Source organism: Anomalospiza imberbis, chromosome 8 (assembly GCF_031753505.1).
Source record: "Anomalospiza imberbis isolate Cuckoo-Finch-1a 21T00152 chromosome 8, ASM3175350v1, whole genome shotgun sequence".
NCBI classification, from domain to species: domain Eukaryota; kingdom Metazoa; phylum Chordata; class Aves; order Passeriformes; family Viduidae; genus Anomalospiza; species Anomalospiza imberbis.
This window is the reverse complement of record NC_089688.1, coordinates 23,908,564-23,924,733: the sequence shown is the minus strand read 5'-3', so window position 1 is coordinate 23,924,733 and position 16,170 is coordinate 23,908,564. Positions and strand designations below refer to the sequence as shown.

The 16,170-nt window shown below is 37.0% G+C and overlaps 1 protein-coding gene across 2 annotated transcripts in view; it reads left to right on the top strand.

Annotated features, from left to right (window-relative positions):
- CFAP43 (cilia and flagella associated protein 43) overlaps positions 1-16,170 on the top strand; it is a 43,181-nt gene that overhangs the window by 24,488 nt on the left and 2,523 nt on the right. For both annotated transcript variants that reach the window (XM_068197995.1, XM_068197996.1), the window contains 19 exons: positions 663-813; positions 1,454-1,522; positions 2,271-2,348; positions 2,806-2,931; positions 3,367-3,471; positions 4,135-4,251; positions 4,876-5,079; positions 5,659-5,865; positions 7,035-7,124; positions 7,850-7,927; positions 8,747-8,872; positions 9,494-9,613; positions 9,695-9,802; positions 11,017-11,103; positions 11,399-11,487; positions 11,856-12,057; positions 12,842-12,954; positions 13,489-13,645; positions 14,495-14,659. In XM_068197995.1, coding sequence (XP_068054096.1) covers positions 663-813; positions 1,454-1,522; positions 2,271-2,348; positions 2,806-2,931; positions 3,367-3,471; positions 4,135-4,251; positions 4,876-5,079; positions 5,659-5,865; positions 7,035-7,124; positions 7,850-7,927; positions 8,747-8,872; positions 9,494-9,613; positions 9,695-9,802; positions 11,017-11,103; positions 11,399-11,487; positions 11,856-12,057; positions 12,842-12,954; positions 13,489-13,645; positions 14,495-14,659 — 2,392 coding nt within the window. The remainder of the gene's footprint in view (positions 1-662; positions 814-1,453; positions 1,523-2,270; positions 2,349-2,805; positions 2,932-3,366; positions 3,472-4,134; positions 4,252-4,875; positions 5,080-5,658; positions 5,866-7,034; positions 7,125-7,849; positions 7,928-8,746; positions 8,873-9,493; positions 9,614-9,694; positions 9,803-11,016; positions 11,104-11,398; positions 11,488-11,855; positions 12,058-12,841; positions 12,955-13,488; positions 13,646-14,494; positions 14,660-16,170) is intronic.

Here is a 16,170-nt window from a genome sequence, read left to right as displayed (position 1 = left end):
TGGCCACACCATTCCTGATCCAGGCCAGGAGCCATTGGCCTTCTTGGTCACCAGGGCACACTGCTGGCTCATGTCCAGCCTGCTGTCCATCAGTACCCCCAGGTCCCTTTCTGCCTGGGCACTGTCCAGCCACACCGTCCCCAGCCTTTAACACTGCAGGGGGTTATTGTGGCCAAAATGCAGGACTTGGCACTTGGACTTATTAAATGTCATTACCTGGTACCTCTTATCATTCTCTAATCAGCTCTGGAAAGGGCTCTCTAGGGATGTAATCTCCTGAGATACTGTTTTAGCTCAGCAAAAAGGAGACATCACAGCTTTTATGGAAATTCTACTGTGGCTGTGGCTGTAGAGAGCTCTTAGCAGACATTAGGAGTAAGAAACACTTGAAAGTACCTCTTTTCTGCAGGAAAATAAGTGTTCAGGTAGATTCATAAAGATGACTCTGTCAGAGCAATATTTCTAATATGGGTGATCCATTATTCAGAATTTTTACTTCTGTGGAGAGTTCACTTAATTATGCAATTCTAGAACCCAAAAAATACAAAAACATTGAATATGCATTTTTTAACAAGTTAATAATTGTGTTATAAAGAATATTTAATACTTTGTACTTTTTCATAGTATATGAAAAATACATCAGTTCCCTTTCTGTTTACCAGGGAGATAAAGGAAACTGAAGTTGAGGAAGCTGCTCTTTACTGGAAATCTCTACGTGATATACTGAACAAGTCTACTTCAGATGAAAATTCTGTTTTAAAATCTATGGCAGAATGGAAGTTTGACCCAGAATGTACATCAAAATCACATCCAGTAAAGAAATTTAAAATGCTTTCTTTATTTTTATGGGGGGGAAAAATAGTTTGATCATAATCCTAAAATTTTACATGATAAAAATTGTCCTTAATACACTGATCCTTTTGTTAAAGTGGAAGAACACCCCTGAGGGTAGACTGAATATGCTTAAACAGTAATTTGTGGAAGAGTACTATCAAAGAAATAGGATATTTATCTGAAGATGGCATTCACATCTTCAGTTTCACTTGGTTTCCTCAGCCACAGAAAACTCTGTGAAAGTCAGTTTCTCCTCATGTGAAGTTACGTGTCCTTCCCAGTGTGATGTTACTGCTATACATTGTGTGTTACTAATTGTATGTTTTTGCATTGAAATCAATCAAAATAGTGGTTACAGAGATTAGTCCAGTCAATCATTTGAGTCAAAAGGCTTTGACTCAAATAGCAAGGGTTTGCAGGATCAGATCTGGGGACTAGTTAGGCAGCAAAATTGTAACACTCTAATTTGGTGGTGGTAGTGGTGGTGGTGTTTCTAATGGGAATCCACTTTGTCTTTAATTTCCATCTTTCTTTCACTTGCTCTCTAAGTACCTGAGCTGGATGTTTATATCCTTAATATAAACATCAGGAGGCACCACTGAAATCTTTTAATGCACAGGTGATGGAAGAAGATGGAAACGTCCCAAATACCGATGACATGACATGGATAGGCCAGAAAATACAGAAGGTACTTTCATAAAATAAGTGTTAATCAAAGCCAGAGTTTTCAAAGGTCATTAGTCACTTGGGGTACCAAAGTATTTGCTGTAAACAGGTCTAGTTTCAAAAGCTTTTCTCACAATTGGCCCTTTCTTTAACCATTGCAATGTAGACTTTCAGAAATTCTAGGCCAAGGTTATAAACACATCAGAGAAGGTGCCTAGCACAATAGGAGCTCTGAAGACCAGAAGAACACTTCTATACAAGGAGTATACCAAAAAAAGCAAAGAAAAATGAAGGGAAAAAAAGCCTGACAAATTCACTTATTTTAGAAACTTAGAAGACTTTTTATATTATATGTCAAACAGTTGTCAAGAAGATTATTGCCAGAAACCAAGCAGGTTACTCAATGAAAAATGCAAACAATGAAAATTTTCAACAATGAAAAATCTAAGGACTAAAAAATTCTGGGAGTAGGCTTTATGCAGTTCAATGTGTCTGTAAGCATTGCAGTTGTAATTACATTTTTCTTTAGTATTTTCTTTTTTCAAGCGCTATTGCCATACAATCAGTTTACAATGTGACCTGGCTGTAAAATCTGTTTTCTCTTGTGCAATTCTAAGGATCATCCTCTTGAATTAGGGTTATGTCTGTTTCAGTTATTAACCCCTCTAGCATTTTATTTTCTGTACAGATAATGTTCCTTTAGATTACTTTGGTATATTTTTTCTCTTGCCTTTTTTTTGCCTTCCAACAATGCATTTGTTGTATGTCAGGTTATGAGAGAAGAGACTCAGAGGTTTGCTAAACAGAAGGAAGAGCTGCAAATGGGAATTAAAAAGCTGCGTGAAACTGTGAGTTTCTTACAAGGGTAATGGCTCAGCTTCCCAGTTTTGTTTACAAGAACACTTCCTTTATGGCTGTGAGCTCTAGTGCTCAGTTACATTTTTGTCATAAACTCTGAGCAGACAGGCATTAAAGAGATGTGCCTCTTCAGGGACCAATGCTGAAACTGCCAGGAGCTACTGTCTGCTTCTCATTTTCCTGTGCTCCAAATGAATATTTTGTACCACCCTCATACCTTGAGCTCTCTGTCCCCTCAGCAAGCTAATTTCTGCCTGTCTAACAACCTTCCATTATAAAATAGACTGTCCTCTCCTTTTTCTTCTTTTTCTTCCCATAAGGCAGTTAAAATTGCAGGTAATTAAAATAATTTTCTCTGATACCAAGTTCTATAGTGTTTAAAATAGAATTTTCTCTATTCACATTCAAATTACTTTTTATTCCTTATATTTTTTTTTTAAAAAGCAGATTCAGAAAATGATGCATGAAAATGAGCAGGTGCCAGACATTGAGAAACTCGAGCACTGGGAGTTCAACCTGGATTTAGAAGAACAGGAACAAGTGCAAGCAGAGGCTGAAGAAGATGTGGCCAGGGTATGGCAGAATGGGGAATCATTTTAAAACTATCAGTGGAAAGGAGAAAAGTTATTAAATAACAGAGGATTAGCTCAAAGTTACTGTTCACTGCTGAGAAGCAGAAAAACAGAAAAGTATTTAAAGTCCCTTTTTGAAGCAGGTGAAACTGCTGAGGCAGACAAAGAAAACTGGAATATAATTTATGCCAGAAACTATAAATCTCACACTGTGGCCTTGGGATTGTTGCTTAAGTTCTAGAATGTTTTTCTTCTCATAGAAAATGATGCCTTCAGTACTATGCAGATAGTTTTTGGCGAAGATAGCAGTGATAGATTAAGATGATGAAATACTGATAATTCATTTCATTTGTTAGTCGTCTTTCAGTAACTCAATGCAAATTGTCCATATCTTGTTACTTTGTACCACATCCTGTTATTTTCTTTGTCTTGAAAGGCGAGGAGGGAGCTTGAGATGGAGATTTTATCCTACTGCTATTTGCAGGATTTAATTAAATATGAGTGCTGGGATGACATGTGTGTAAAAGGACGTGCAGTTAAGGTAACCTCTGCTTTCTAAGACATTTTCTGCAGTAGTTTATTTATACCTTAAGGTACAGAGACAAAATAACACATTTCTGATTTGCTTATGGTGTGGGAAAAACTTTTCTTTTTATCAAAGCTAAGGGAAATCTTTTATTCTGTTAATTTTGTCTGAGCTTGGCAGATTTTACCTTCTAAAGTGGAAAATAGTGCTGATAAGCAAATACAGAACTCTTTAATTCCTTGATCTCAGACAATATATTGACACAGTATTGCTAAAAGCAGAAGTAAATACTATTTTTCTTTGTAAGTCCACATGACTTCTGCTACAGAGGACATAATGGTGAAATTTAACCCTGATTTTACCTATTTTAAACAGAAGGAGATGAGTCAAACTGATGGTATTGCATTATCCCAAGGGTAGTGAAAGACCAAGCCACAAAAAAACCAAACAAACTAGTTCTGGTTTAATTCTCTGGATAAAGATGGATAAAGAGACCACATCCATGGATTATTTTTTAAAACTGTATTTAATACATTGTCTGTACTAATTGATCCTCAGTTTTATTCCTGATTTGAAGCAGTCTGTAACTTTTTAGCATTCAGGTATTGAACAAATGAACTAACAAAAGCATTATGAAGAACTTCTTACTTTGGGTTTTTTAATTTTAAATTTGAGCAGTGCTTCCATATGGATTGTGAAGTGAGGAATTATCCACTGAAGGAACGCAGTAAAGAAGAGCTGGAAACTTTGAAGAAAGTTCTCCAGTTGAAGCAGACTGAGGCAGCTGATCTTCAGGTACAGATCATGATCTTCTGAGCTGGCATCTATCACTTCTTTATCTAGTTACATTCCTAAGGCCCATTTTCTTGCTCTAGAAGTTGGCCAAAAGTTTTTTTAAAACAAATAAAGGTGAAATGTTATTAAAGAAAAATGTATTAGTCTTAAATAATCACAGAATAGCTGAGGTTAGAAGAGCCCTTTGGAAGTTATATAGTCCAGCATTCCTAGAGCATTTACTCAGGGCTGTGTCCAGTGAGGTTGGGAATATCTCCATGGTGAAAGAATCCATAACCTCTCTGGGCTACCTTTTCTCATGTTTGACAACCCTCACAGGAGAAAGAACCCCGCCAAGCCTTCTCCTTCCTGAGGGTAAACAATTCCAGTTCTTTCAGTCTGTCCTCACATATAAAATGTTTAATGTTTACTGATATTTGTGCCCTATCACTGGACTTACTTCAGTATTCCAAGTGTTGTACTAAGGAACCTACAAATGGACCCAGTATTCCAGATGTGATCATTTTGACTTGTATTATTTTGATCACTGAGTTAATTGAAGAATATAACCTCTAGAATTTTCTTCATTGTGTGCCATTGGATCGTGTACAAACTTAACACAGTTGCCATGTTTCTGAAATGCAGGTTCAGAAGAAAAACCTTAACTCTGAGACTGCTTTATCTGAGGAAGAAGGAGAGAAGGCAGCAGGAGAAGTGACTGATGATGGTGCATCTCTCTGCCTAAATGGAAGCCTGAGCTCTCAGTATGGTGGGGACACATCTATCCTGTACCACCAATGTGACTTGCACACAAAGGAGCAGAAACTCAATCAGACAATATTATTGAAGGTGATATCTTCTGAAATCTGTCCTACTGCAGTGACACTCTTGTATCTGTTGGTTTTTACACCAGTCACAGCCACTGTTAGATTTTGGACATACTGACACTGAACAATGGAGAGTCACGCCAGTCGGAGTAACTGAGATAAAAGCTGATAAATGCACTTAGTGCTGTGGCTTTTCCTGCTTGGCTGTGGAAGAACAAGAGTTCATGAAATTGGTTATCCAATTTCAGGGTATCTGTATCCTTTTCATGGTGCATTTTAGCAAATAGAGGACAGCCTAATTTATTATCTAGCTTTGGCAGCACCATGTTTCTTTCAGACTCTTTCTTAAGTGCCAGATGTGTAGAAGAAAATGAATAAAAATTTTTAGGGGAAAAAAAAGAAAAAAGAGATCATCTGCCTAAGTCCATTTGACAGACTTGAACTCTATGCTTACAATTTTCACAAAAAAGGTTTACCAGTTTATCTCCTTATCACACACACAAACACACACATTCATGATTCTGATGGCTTGAGGAGTAGTATATAAACATGGATGGATGTGACCTGACCAGTACTACTGTTTCCTTTTTCGGCATTCCAGGATGTCATTTACAAAGTGAAAACTGCTTTTAATGAGGAATTTGACATAGTTGTTCAACGAAAGGAGCAGGAGATAGCACGAGTGAAAGAAAGAAACCTGAAGATCCAAGAAATCTTGGAACAGCTTGAACTTCAAGTGGAAGTGTGGGAGCCAGTCCTTACAGATGATGAGATGCCGGAGCGAGCACTCACTGTTCAGGATTCAGAGGTGTCTGAAAAATGCATCTTTATATTTGACCCATTCAAACCCAGCTTTCTAATTCTTGTCATTTCCAGACATTGTGTCAGTACTGAAAAACCTACAAGCAGATGTGTCTGAATGCTTAAAATCATCATTTTGGCTCATTTTCTTCCCTTTCTTTTTTAGGGTGAAAAGCCTTAATAAGTCTATCTGAAATGAAACATGTATAAAAACTTAATTTATTGCTTTTAAAAGTTTTCAAAATGCCCATAAATTAGATAAAAGTTCTTTGTTCCTGACTTTCAAACTGGGCTTTTAGGAATTGTTTCCATAGTTAAGAGTTTCTCTGTTTTCTCTGAGGGCCATTTTGAAACAAAGTAGTTTTAAACTAAAAACCTAAGTATTAGAGCATACTTAGTAATGTACTTAAAAATTCAATTAATTAGTCACAAAGAAACACTGTATTTTTTATGCAATATATTCCACTGATCTTATCTGCTCACATGGTCAATCTTTTCCCATTTTTCTTTGCTCTCTTACCAGTCCATGCTATCCCACTGTAAGAGAAGGCATACACAAAACACAACTAATAGCAACAAAATGATGGTGGTTTATATTTTACAATATTTAAATGTAGTTTCTGTTGCTGTTCAAAAGGAGAATTTTCAACTTGAGGAATATTGTCACCGAGCAGAGATACAGCAAGCACTGAGAATTTGTATTACACCATTGTCATGGTTTAACCCCAGTCAGCAACTATGCACCACACAGCTGCTCACTCACTGCGTCTTCTCTCCAGGGTGAGGGAAACAATTGGAAGGATAAAAGTGAGAAAACTCATGGGTTGAGATTAGAACAGTTTTATTACTGAAATAAAATAGAATAATAATGACAAAAATTATAATCATAATGTAATTAATGCAATTAAAACATAATCACAGATGTAATTAAGAGGAAAATAATGAGAATATAAAGAAATAAAGCCCAGAAAACACAACTGATGCAAATGAAAAACAACTGCTCACCACCAACATACCAATCCCCAGGCTGTGGGATGCACTGTACACCAGCTGCTTGGAAGAAAATTAACTCCATCCCAGCCAAAACCAGGATCACCGTTTTTCCAAAGGTTATTAGTCCCTGTGATCACGTTTGGAGAAAAGAACCCTGATACAGACTTCATTTTCTGCCTTCAGATTAAAGCTGAGAAATACATGACTCAAGAGGAGAAAGAACAGGCAGAATTGCTGGCTAAGCTTGAAAGGGAAAGACGCCTTGCTGCTACGGTAACTAAAGAAGCCTCCCTTTTACAGGCCATTGTCTCTGTTTAGGCTTATTTAATTATTGCAGCACTGAAACATTCCATGTAGTATGGGAGAATAAATCTAAACTGGTAGGTAATGATGATATTGCCTTTTCCTTATCATTATTGTTTACAGTCAGAACTACATAGGTCAGCTGAGGGGGAGAAAAGATAGAGTGTTAGACTCACAGTTTTTAAACATGTGCTTAGGGGCAATTTAAAATATAGGCACCATATCAGGTGGCTGGGAGCTAGAGACATGTCCAAATCCATGCTACTCCTCAATCAAGATCTTTCTGCTTGATATGTGTTTGCAGCCTCTGTTCTCCATGGTTCTGACTAGAAGACTGTAGTGCTTTCCTCTGGCTTTAAAATGCATCTGTGAAAAAAAGAAATGGTTCTGGCCCCAAAAGAGATGCACAATTACAACTTCCTTCATCATAGCTTATCAGTTGGCCGGGAGTAACCTATGCCTGTGTTCTTTCCAAAACTGCCAAAATGGCAGTTTTGGTAAGTTATTTGGCATATGAGTAACTGTTTACCAGAAAAAAACTGAAACTTTTGGCATGTTTCACACACATCCCCAAAAAGCACCAATCTGCTTTTACACACTGAATAATCTAGAGGCAAACACTGTTATCATCCCCGAAACTTGCAATTGCTACACTTCCTTTTGTACTTTCAAGTATTTTTTGTGGTTCTTCCCAGGACGATGAAAGACTGCGTGCTCTTGATGACATGATGGGTGGAGTGCTGGAAATCAGGAGGGAAGACATTTTGAAAATGGTGAGATGTGTTTCTGCCATGTCCTTTAGGAAACCTGTGGGCTCTTCTGGCAATGTGAAATTCAACCAGCAAAAATCTCCAACCTCAGTGACCAAAGAAAGCTGGAGAACTGTAGAATTGCATTATGACCATAAGAGAGCATACACAAAAACAGACCACAAGATTCCACTGCCTGAGTAGAATTACCTGTCAACACCTGTTCCTGTCACAGTGGAATAGTGTAGAAACATCATCTATTTAATGTACATCTATTACCATTATAACAACTATATTGCTGGGGGAAGGGTCAATCATCCATGGCTGTGATCTTACAGAAAAGCACTGTGTTTCATTTAACTCACCAAATATAGATAGTGCAGCAGTAGAGGAAGGAAAGGATGTGAAGGAGTGCCAGAAAACAAGGGTCAGGCAGACCCAAGCACTCCTCTGAAATCAATCTGTTTTGGAAAATTAGGATTCTACACAGAAGCTTATGTTAGCATGGAGTAAGGTTTAGGGTTCTGAAACAGAAAATTTGGTGTATCTTGTACTGACAGTAGTATTTGAGTACCAAATTCTTGTATTTTGCAAGATCCAGTAGTGAATTCCTGTAAGCCAGTGAGTATGTGTATATATATATATATATATATATATATACACTAAAATTACTGGTGCAAGAAACAAACCAAAGCAACAGAATATATATGTGACTTTGACTTAAAGCTTGTACCTTACTAAGAAATACCTTTTGTTAAATTTTGTGCATGCTGTAGTTTGTTAGTGTGGTGATGTAGACTTAATATTGCTTTTTTAAAGCATATTATTCTTCAATACTTCCAGGATATTCCTCCACCTGATTTTATATCCAGACCTGAGGATCTTTGGACTGAAGAAGAAAAGAAAGTATTTGAAGAATATGAGAAAAAAGTCAATGAACTGAATGAAGGCAAAGAAGAGTATAGACAAGTAAATTAAAATGAGGAAAATATGGGTTTGTTCACAGTGCTCATGACCAAAGCTTCCAATCTTTCTCAGAAGCAACTTCTAAAAATGAATACTAATAAATAGGATAAACTAAGAATAAATTATCATCAAAGGTCATGTGGCATATTAAATAAATCCTACCTAAATAAAAGATCATGTGCTCATATGTTCATCATATTAAATAAATCCTAAATAAATCCTACCTATCTTAAAATTAGGCAGTCTCCGCTTATAACAATTACTATGGGCAAAAACTTGTGAAAGTTGTGATATCCTAAGAAGGTAACTTTTCTTCACAAATGTACAAGTATTTCTAAAATACTTGTTTTTCAGGTTTATTCACAGATTGCTGATGCCAAACACAAATAATAAAATAGTATTTATTCTTCAAAGTGGTATTGGAACAACATAATTTTGTAACCTGCTAGAACTCTCTTTCCAAACAAGTAATTTCTGTGGCCTTGTGGCTGAATTATACATTTCTATATTGTGCATTCTCCATCATCATCATATATATATAGATATATATATATTGAGAGAGACATAAAAAAATATCTCTTCCTCCAGATGTAGTATTGCTGCTCTTGTTCTTTCCTTCCCCAGTTTCTGAGAAATGAATGGAACAAACTTGAAGCTTCCATCAAGGAAACAACACAAAATTTTGATGAGATTGTCTGCAAACTCTCTGAAAAGAAACTGAAATCACAGATGGTCATCTACCAGGTATTGCAAAAAACATTAATTTTTCATCTCTGCCTCTGTGCAGCAGAAATGTTAACTTTTTTTATTACAATCATTTCACAGGAAGAACTCAAAATAGTCAATCTCATTTACGCTTTACTGTTGGATGAAGAGTTGGAAACCAGAGAAGCTGGACTTCATAAATTCCTTATGAAAAAGAAGAAAGAAAAAGTAAGTTATCATTTGGAATGCTGTTGTTAGTAGTAATGTAATGTTTATAGTAAATTTTCATGTGAAGTCTGCACTTTCCAAACCAAAATCTCGCCATAAAGTACTTTCTGACAATTTAGAGGGTCTTTTTTTTTTCAGTTCTTACAGGTGACATACATTATAAATACCTCTGGTTTTCTTGATAGGTACTCAGCTCGGTTCATCTGGAGCTCTTTGGTAAAACTTCATACATTCAGAAGGGCATGCTGCTGTTTGTTTGCTACATATAATATTCTTTTGTACCTGGCATCAAGCTGAAAATACAGTAGTAGGTTTAGGTTTCAATGCAAGTCTCTTACTGTGGTAGTCTGCAGGTTGGTTCTGGCTTTTGGGACAATATTATCCCCTTTGCCCACTTTGTCTTCATGGAGCTGTTCATGAGTCCACAGATAATAAATATCCTGTTGCTCCCACATGTCAGATCTCCTGCTTATCCTGTGTGTGTTTGGAGCTGCCAGCAGCTCATTGTGAGCTGCAGGGAGAGATTCCAAACAGGCATCTAGCCCCCACCACTGAATTGGCTGGACTAGTTTTAAAGCTATCTGAGGCCAAGTGTATACCAGCTTACAATTTTCAGTTGTTTTTTTTTTTTCATTTTCTAAATGGTCCCATTGATACAACTTTTGGTCCATGGAAACCGTCAAGTACAACAAAACCATCTCCTCTGCAGAGTATTAGCATTTAACAGCCTCTATAAAACGTGACTTTAGTATCCTGACACATAGCAGAATGTCATGACAATGGGGAAATTGCATTCTAAAGTTAAGAACTCTCCACTAAACAGCATCTGAGATTTTTTGACTAGTCTTACCTGAGATGACAAAAAAGTAAAAAGAAATCTCTATAGAAAAAAAGGTATCAACATATGTTACCCTCCATGTTTCAAAAGGCTTGTAAGCATTTCTTAGACAAATTTGTTACATTCTTATGCAGCAGGTTAGTTTAATTTCACAGCTCTTCATCTTCAGCAGTACCTACAAGTGACCCCTGAAGAATGCACTATATAGTTAATTAAAATACAAGTGACCCCTGAAGAATGCACTATATAGTTAATTAAAATAGCTCACAAGGTTATCTCTAGAAATAAGAAGGTGTAGCTTCATCACTGTATGTGAATAGCCATTCACTCCTTCTGCTGGATTTTTCATTCCTGAAATCTCTTGGTTTTACTGTAGGTCAAGGGTGCAAGACAAATCCTGACTGCAAAATATGGTGTTGAGGCTTACACAGACACCTATAAAGATGCATTACAGAAAGAGAAGGTGAGACTTTTGAAAACACAAGGAGTTTCAGAAGTTAAAAGCTAATGTTGTATCTTCATAATGAGAAGAATGTACTGCTCTGTAAGCAAGAGTTCTGGCCAACTCACTGATCAATGAAATTAGGCAGTAAAGGACAGCGTGTGCATAGAAGAATTTATGAAATAGTGCAGATTCCTGTGATGTTTGGGAGCATTTGGAAAAGCACTATATCTTGTATTTCTAAGATATGGGCAGGTTGATGCTTTTTTAAAAAAGGATATTGTGGTAACAAGAAAGCTTTCTTCCCCACCCCCAGAGCCTGGAACATGGTTTTATGAAGCAGTTTGCTCATGTACCTGGCGATCTCTTTGAGGAGCTTTTACAACTTTACAAACATCGACCAGAGTAAGATCCCTCCAATTCCATTGATTAATACTAATAGTTCTTGTGAGCCAAGAATGAGAATACTATTTATTCTAATAGTCTAAATTATATTGCCTGCTTTTTTTTTGGATAGTTAACAATAGCTAATTTCCCATCACACTAACAATTGCTATTTTGAATATACATTTCCTTATTCATTCCACAAAATCTATTTTAAATGCAATCTAAACAATCATCAGGTTCCAAGACAATATTCTTATTTTGTATAGTCTTATCTATTTGCTTTTTGCAAGAGATTGAGAGTATGAAATGTTTTTAGTTTTTGTGACCTTCTTCTATGCAAGAGAAAATACAAAGTACATCCTGTCTGTGCTGTGTGTGTGCTCTAGGAGCCCAAGGACAGAAACCCTCCTTGACACAGCTAACCCCTATGTGAAGGGATCACCTGAGGATTACCAAGATGCACTTTCCCTTTTAATGAAAGCCATGGATGAACTGGATAGTCCTGAGCACATGCCTAGTGGCTTAGACCAGTCTGTGTGGGAACATTTTTGTCTAGCTAGACGAAATAAAATGAAGAGTGAGGAGCTGGTATGTAAAATTCTTTATTTGCCCATATACTTCTTGATATTTTTGAGTCTTAAACTTTAGTGGAGTTCTCACGTAGGGTCAAGCTAGTGGTGAAATAACAATGCAGGATACATATACTCCATTGGCCTTTGAAAGTTTGTTCTGGCTACATTCAGTTCAGAATAAGAGGTGAACCTGTTCTCTAGCTTAGCTGTAGTTCTTCAGAGGAAAAATTAACATTTTAATATGGATGCATTTGATCAGAATGATTGTGACCTTGATATTATTATATATGATTTTTATATTTTCATTAAAAATTCTTTTCTCTAGCCATACAAAAAAAACCCTGTAAGATATTTGATTCCCATTATCTCTTGAAGTCATCCTCTCCCATAAGCATTCTGCACTTGCACCAATGCATTCCAATATTTTTCTAGACTATAAAGAGCAATTCTTAACAAAAGGTGGTTCTGGAAATGTATTTGTTCATTATAAAAGCATGAATGAATAAATCTGAATTATCCAGAGACAGATATACATGAAATTTGATCAAAAGAGAAGCAAATATGATTTCCCTTAACATGAATAACCTATTCATATATGAACAAATAATTTCCTGAGCAGAGTATAAGGATTGTAACCTTTATGTCTCATATGCTGTACTGAGATTCTCAAAATACTGGGCTGCATATTTATATATACAGATATCTTCTTAAGAACTTGTCTTCTCTGTCCTCGAGGAAGTTTGTCCTGACATACTGACAAAGTTGAAAGTGTTGGGAATGTCACAATGTTGCTTGCCTAGGTGAAATGGAAGGCTCTAGCACTGGCAGAGATGCAGGCCTGTCACCGGAGAAGAGTGGATGAAAATGACAAGATGAAGTCAGAATTAGAGAGCACTTTCCAAGAACTCACTTGGTAATTTTGTGTCTTTTCCTATGTTCAGCTGACCTTTAATACTCCACTAACACGGAACCAAAAATTACAAAGTTATATACCTCTATTCTCCTGCACTCTTTTTTCTAGGTTTCATTGCTGCTTGGACCTGCAATATTTCATTTTTTTCATCTACATAACATAATTTTCACTTTCATTATCATTCAAAAATAAATTCCAAAGTAAAATATACAGGAAAATGGGCCCTGGCTGAAAGTCTCTTCTGTTTTCTTTCCAATTGATATTAAGATTTCATTTCAGTAATAACATTTTCCCCAGAACATTGCTACTGTATGTTAAACTGAATCCAGTGCTTGAAAACTTTATCTGTATATACCATAAGTTTCAGATTTTGTAGTCACTTTAGCAGCAAACAGAAGACAGAGTCTGTCAAAGAGTAAGCTCTACATGAACATACCACCTACCAGTAATAAATATAAACATTGAGAATCGTGGGAGGATTTTTATAATCCTGTTGAAATCACTAAATGCTGTTTTTGTTTTCTGCCATCTTAGGGTGAAGGAGGAGAAGATGAAGCTTCAGCAGAATTTGACTGTCCAGTTTTTGCTAAAACAAGGACAGGTGGAATTGGGAAGTACTCAGATCCCAGAGTACAGGGATGCTATTCTCATTGACAGGAGGGTTGTTGAAGAACTGAATTGCACTCTTGCGGTAATTTACATTATCTGGAGGAAATTTAAGCTTTCTAAACAAATGTACTGTCCTTCAGGGGCTTAGCTTTTTCTCCAGTCTGACATCTAGTTTCAATTCATTACAACACACCAGCAGGCTCAATTATAATCTAGAAGCTATTAAGCATTCTCTAATGTCTCTTCTCATGATGTAGAGATTGCAGTGCAGACTGCTTTCTTGATGTTTGATCAATACAATTCAGATCAATGAAATGGCGACAGTCTTTAGACACACCATCACTTACACTTACATTGTAACTAGAAAATGCTAATATCATGGGCACCAGTCCAAAAATTCCCTCGGGTGGGGGCAAACTTACAGTCATGTTAAGAAGCATTCAAATAGTAGCTTACATAAAATTTAAAAAATTAATAGTTTTTTATGTAAGGTGAATTTGGTGATGATACTTAAAACAATTTTTCATACCCTCATGAAATGTTCTTTTTTAAGGCATTTTAGCTATACAAAAATTGTCTTTTACTGCTACTCCACAAAGCCTTCAGTAACATATGCAAAATACCTTAAGCAGAGCAAGCTTGTATTTTGTAGACCTAAAATGCCTTTCCATTCTTATAAAAGATAGATGGAGGAAGAGCTTAGTTGTCATTTTCTTCATCTATTTCTATGATCTAATTCTGTGATACAGAGCATAAAAGAGAATGAACTTCCTTAAAAGATAACCATCTGGAGCAAAGTCTGGAAAGAGGCATGCAGTATAGCATGTTTAATTGACTAAAATTATGACTTTGGAAACTTGCCCATCTTGTTGCAAACAATTATTCCATAATCTGTAAAGTGTGTTAATTAAGATTGATCTATGCTTTTTAGGCTCAAGGAGAAAAAAAAATTACTGCCATGGTAGAATTTAAGGACTTCTCTAAAGGGATAATACAGCTGGAATGGGAACACAAGAAAATGAAGATGCAGATACAAGATCTGAAAGAGAAGGCTCGGGATATTGTAATCCTACCTATTTCAAAAGACTGCCAGCTAGTGAGTTGCTTTTTCTGATTTATATTTTAACTGCAGAAAATTTTGCTGCCTATACCAGTAAGACAGATAGTTTATGTCTCATAAATCTCTTTATTATCAGAGAAACGTGATTCCTAATAGGTCAACAATTCAGCTTTCAAAGGGAAATCTTACTCATGAGATTGAGCAGTGACAAAATTCTTTGGGATGTTACAGTGTAAATTAAGGCAAAGCTAGTCCTAACTCTTAGTGTTTCAAAATTGGCATTGAATAAGGAATCAGAATTTTGCAGCCTCAAGGAACAGATCTCTTAAATCGAACAGTCCTTTTCAAGAGGAAGGTCTGAGGTGCCCCCATCTGGTGTCGCACTGACATTTTTTAACTTTGCTCCACTCGGAGACTGAGCGTTCCTTTCGCTGCTGTTCGCTGGCCCAGCAGCAGAGCAGGGAATTGTTTGCCATGCCCGGCAGGCAGGAGGGGGCAGCCGGCCAGCATGTCAGCACCTACACAGCTTTGAGCAAGCCCAGCTGGCAGGCCAGGAAAAAGAGGTAAAGGCTGTGGGACACAGCCAAGGATACCACTGGGAGAAGAAAGGAGGAAGAAGAAAGGTTGTAGGGAAAGCCTGAGGGTATTGCATTATGGGACATAGAAGACTGTAGAGAAATTTAATGGTCATATGGTGATGATGATGTGGGTGGCATAAAGGTTTGGAGTAAGGGATGTTGAAGGATGGGTAGGCTGGAGATACAGCAGTGGGGACAGCTATAAAGCACAGAGGAGAGGGAAAGTAAGGATCAGCAGGTAAGGATATTGCAATTCAATCAAAGGATTAGAAGAAAATTCAAAACATATGTTTTGCCTAATCTTCATTTGTCTTGCTGCTCCACAAAATGCTTGTTCTGAATCACAGCCACAGGACTTTCATAACTAACACCAATCACCAGAACAGCTTCCAAAGAGGTGTTGTGACAGTGCACTGAAAAATTCTTGTGGCAAATTTATCACCAGTGTTGCTGTTAGCTCAGTTCGTTAAATTGATGAGCAGAACTCTTGCCCTTCAGAGAGAGTTAAACTGCCCAAAGTAAAGGCATTTACCAGTTTAATCTGAATTTGAATGCCTGAGGGAATTGACTTAAGTCACTTTTTGATTAGAAATATGGGGTTAGTGGGAAAGACAAGGTAACAGATACCCCAACAACAGGAATGGAAAGAAAGCTAGCTTAGAAAAATGTGTGTGGGCAAGGACCTGAGGCCATTTTGAATGAGGGCTGCTAATGAAGCAGTGAGTGAAAGAAGTTTCATCCTGTAGGCAAGCAGCCCCTTCAGGGTCTTTCCCGTTTCTCCTTCTCTAACTAGAACAGTCCACAGGATTCTGTCTGTCACTTTGGTGGGACTACACTCTGGAAGGATGAATCTACATCTACAGAAACCTGTCCACTGCCTGTTATAGATCCATAAAACATTATGGGGTTTACCATTTGTCATTTGATAAAGAGGTATTTTAGTAGCAGTGTGCTCAAGGAAAAAATCAA